General features: G+C 33.5%; 1 protein-coding gene across 1 annotated transcript; it reads right to left on the bottom strand.

Moving 5' to 3' along the window:
* Nucleotides 1-253: 253 nt before the first annotated feature.
* LOC110413368 (uncharacterized) lies at nt 254-1,052 on the bottom strand. Its single transcript, XM_021424140.1, has 2 exons — nt 685-1,052; nt 254-521 (listed from the first exon to the last, which is right to left on the bottom strand). Exons 1-2 carry the CDS (start codon nt 1,050-1,052, stop codon nt 254-256), a joined length of 636 nt encoding a protein of 211 aa, XP_021279815.1.
* Nucleotides 1,053-4,206: the final 3,154 nt, after the last annotated feature.

Here is a 4,206-nt window from a genome sequence, read left to right as displayed (position 1 = left end):
ATGTCATGAGTTGGTATCGCCTAGCTGGTGAACATGCATGTGCCCATCTCTAAGAGCCTATTCCCATAAGGTTAGCATACACTCCCGTGTGAATATGCTTGAGATAGTTCATATGTCTGTTGAAATTTGATACCTTATAGTAATCTCGAGCAAGGGTGAAAATCATAGAAAGGTCGTCGCGCTTGAACTTGTTTTTAAAGTTTTTCTTCAAGTGGTAACCGCATAAACTATGGTGCACTTCTGGGTATGCCTTTTAGATTGCTATCTTAATGCCAAGATGCTGATTAGAAATGAACATAGTATTTTCAGGACAACCAACTGCATCATGTAACTTGCTAAGAAACCACGTCCACGAGTCTTCGTCCTCAACATGGCTAATGCCAAACGCAACTGGATATACGCACTCGTTTTCATCTTTGCATACAGTGACAAACAGAACACCCTTGAATCTGCCTTTCAAATGTGTCGCATCAATTGTAACCATACGACGCATTACATCCCTAAACCCTCGAATACAAGCCCTATATGACCAGAAACAATATTTGAATATTTTACCTTATCAATAGCCACTACAGTGACCATGCCGAGATTTTCTTATTCCAACATATAAAAAATAAGGGTAAAAGTTGAAATGACTTTTTCGGGAGACCAAAAGCAAGCCTTTTCGCATACTCCTTCGCTTACCAGGCCTTACCATATAAGCATTCCAATTCCCATTGAACCTTCATCTCACCAATTATGTCTTTAGGTCTCAATGCTATTCCATTAGCTTGAAGCTTGTGTGACATAAGTTCACCAATTATCATTGCACTCGCCGTTGAAAATCGCCCTTGTAAACTATCGACAGTACACATGTGCAATTTGTGGAACGTCTGAACTTGCCAATATTCTCCTTCAAGTAACTTCATTGCACGCACACCGAACTTGCATGCCTTGTCCTTGTAACCAACCTCATAACGACCTTTACATGACCTTTTTACTCTTATCCCAAAATGGTATTTTAGAGTGAACATGTTCAAAGCTCGTTTTAACTCAACCTTCGAGGGAAACATTTTTCTTTTGTATAAGCGATCATCAGCACATCTTGATCGAAATTGTGTGGCCAACTATACTATGGATTTCATCTGTCTACCAGGCTACACAAACTCTTGTGCATATGTCAATTGCCATTGTTGTGGGTTATGGATCGAATGCTGTGGTATGTATGAAACATTGTAAATCTTATTTTGATTGACCTGATTACCATGTTGTTCAGCGTCTTTATGTTACATAACATTTGGTAGGCATCCCTTAATGCTGACATGCACAACCAGAACATTCCTCTATTTTAGCATAATTAATGCAATATCCTCATCATCCTTGATAATTACGCGTGATAGCTCTCTGGGTGTACTGATCAATGCATGTAACTCAATCTCCCCCATTTCTGAGTTTACCCCAACAACTTCTTTAACCAACTTTATCAAGCCCTCAAACGACAAGTCACTTTTAACCCCCTACATTCGTGACTCACCACCCTTATAAATGCCATCCACCCATTGACCACCATGTCTTCTCACAAGTCGCACAATTAAAACCCTACTGTAATTTTGAAAACATAAAATTTGTCAATCATTTTACACATTACATGCCGTGTTCTAAAATTTGTCTGTCATGTTGTTACACACCATTTTTCAAATATGTTACATGCCATGTTTACAAAATGATACACGCCATGTTCAAAAATGTTACACGCAAGTTGAAAAATTGTTACACGCCATGTTAAAAGATGTTACACGCAAGTTCAAAAATTGTTACACACCATGTTCACAACATGTTACACGCCATGCGCACATGTTACACGGCATGCGCTAACACATGTTATTTCAGTATATTTTTACACCCCCTTTGCTTTATAGATGTATAGCGTGTAACAACTTTGGGCAATGTTTCTAATCCACGTTCTAATTTACACCAAAATTTTCAAAATCTATTTGTTGCAGCAATAAACCCAATAACATACCTTGATGTCATTTCTGCTATAAGGTCTATTTATCAATGGCAATATGGCCAGATGCCGAGAGATTAACTACAGCACGATCAAGATGGTGCTCAATAGAGAGTTGACAGAGCTCATACAGTTCAAAGAGTTAAGCCAGCTGATGACGATGGTGCTTAACAGAGAGTTAACAGAGTTGACATAGTTCAAAGAGTTGAGAGAGGGAAATGAGCGACCTCAAATAGCTAAGCATTTATTTCTATTTTCTTTCTGGCAAGAAGAAGATATCGAGAGCTTAATTTGCAACGATGTTTTTAAAGGCATTTTGGTCTATTCATGCTTCTTAGTGGCTAGACACAGATAACTTTATATGGGTGGTTATTTCTGAAATCACCTTGTGCCGAGGCACTTTTCTCACAATTTCCTCTGTTTGTAACTTAAAAGCTATTATTAAGCTCTTATGAAAAGTAATAACTTTTAGAATTAAGCTAAAGTTGTTTGGTAAATTATTTAATAAAATAAATTATACAAACTCTAATTTCAGTTAAAATTAACATAGAGGATATTTATGCCATCTTCAATCACTTAGTAAGCTATAATATAACGCTTCCAGTTTATGTATAATTTCAAATGTTAAAATCAAAGAAATCAATAAAGAAACGGAATAATTCTCAAACTTGTATTGTAGCAATAGTATTAAATTTTTGTTGATCTATCAAGCAATCAGACTATGGTGCTTCAATCCCCCCCTAAAAAAAAGAGAAAAGAGGAAACGATATATTGAACATCAAAATCCTTTTTGGTGAAAAAGAGAGAAAACCTTTAAATAGTATCTGAATGCAGTTTTGAATTTTAGATTTTTTTTCTTAATCTTTGTAAAAATAAAAGAATTCTAGATTTTGATATCTTATTGTTGGGTTTTCTATTTTTTTAATGCAATTTTGAATTTTAGTTTTTTTTTCTTTTAATCTGTGTAAGAACAAATAAAATCTAGAATTTGATATTTTGTTGTTGGATTTTCTATTTTTTTAATAGTTTTTATAGAGAGAGGTAAAGGAGAAGGAAATCACGATTTACGTTGAAGAATGTTAATTTACAGAGGGAAGGAGAGGAAAAGAGAGACTGATTGTGAAAGAGGTATTTTCTTAAAAACTAATATGTTTTGAAAAGAAGAGAAGAGAAAGCTCCTCCCTAGAGATTTCTTTTAAGCTATTTTTTAAAAAATTTTGTTCCTTAAAAAAATACTACTTTTTTTTTTTAACAGCTTATCAAAAAATCATGTTTGGCTTGGCTTTTACTTTTAAAAGGTAGATAAGTTGAAAAAAAGCCAAGTTAAAAAGGTACTTAGTAATATTTGGTTTTTTGATAAGAGCTTTTGTGTACAGAAGAGTACCTTGGAGCATTTAGTTAGCTTTAGCTCCTTTTCTCCTTCTTTTTTAACTTTTGGTTCATTGTTTAGAAAGTGCCATGTCTCCACATCTCTTATACCTGTTCAATTAGTTCAAACATTATAGACTTTAAAGTTAATGATTCTAGGTTTTAGGATTAATTGTAGAACCATTTATGATGAAATTAGATCTAGTTTATATTTAATTCTTGCATTAAGTTTCTTGAACTGTCCCACTAGTTCATGTCAATGTTTCTTTTATTTTTTTTCCCTTACAATTGCCTTTATACTGCTCAACTAGGTAATTCAAAGACATGCTTTGATGAAATTGGTAGCTGGATTATAGTTTTGTCCTTCAATTTTCATTTATAAAATTTAATCTTGTTAGGCTGTTAATTCCCAAAGAATCCTAACTATTATATGCAATAATATAAATTATGTTATTATAAAATTTGTTAATACCCCATTTTCTTTCTATGTTAGATGGCACCTTTGTTACCCTTGCAACTGAGTTTATTTTTTTTATGCATAATATATATATATTTTGGTTTAGTAATATCATTTTGTATACTAACACTTATTGAATTAATTTCATCTGTTGCTTCCATGTTTTAACTACAATTACCAGATTGTAAGAAGTTGCTTGATACCGAGTTTGAAAAGGTCAAGGCTAGTTCATCTTCAAGTCCACATAATCATCCACTAATACATCAATTCTAGTAAGCCATCTGGGTATGTATTTTAAACACATCAAGGTAGTTTTTGAAATTATTAAGATGGAATAAGTTAATGATTATCTTTTATCCATATGTTGTTTTTGTTTCTTCTTATACTGTTAATC

Source organism: Theobroma umbraticum, unplaced genomic scaffold (assembly GCF_002168275.2).
Source record: "Theobroma umbraticum cultivar Fairchild unplaced genomic scaffold, ASM216827v3 scaffold_4.1, whole genome shotgun sequence".
Lineage (NCBI taxonomy): Eukaryota > Viridiplantae > Streptophyta > Magnoliopsida > Malvales > Malvaceae > Theobroma > Theobroma umbraticum.
Note: the sequence above shows the minus strand (reverse complement) of the source record. Positions and strands in the feature narration are given on the sequence as shown.

Excerpts from the sequence above, each read along its gene's own strand:
- LOC110413368 (XM_021424140.1), bottom strand. The coding sequence starts at position 1,052 with ATGTTTCCCTCGAAGGTTGAGTTAAAACGAGCTTTGAACATGTTCACT. Across the intron at positions 522-684 it reads TGCTTATATGGTAAGGCCTG|GGCTTGTATTCGAGGGTTTA; the intron begins GTAAGCGAAGGA and ends CTGGTCATATAG.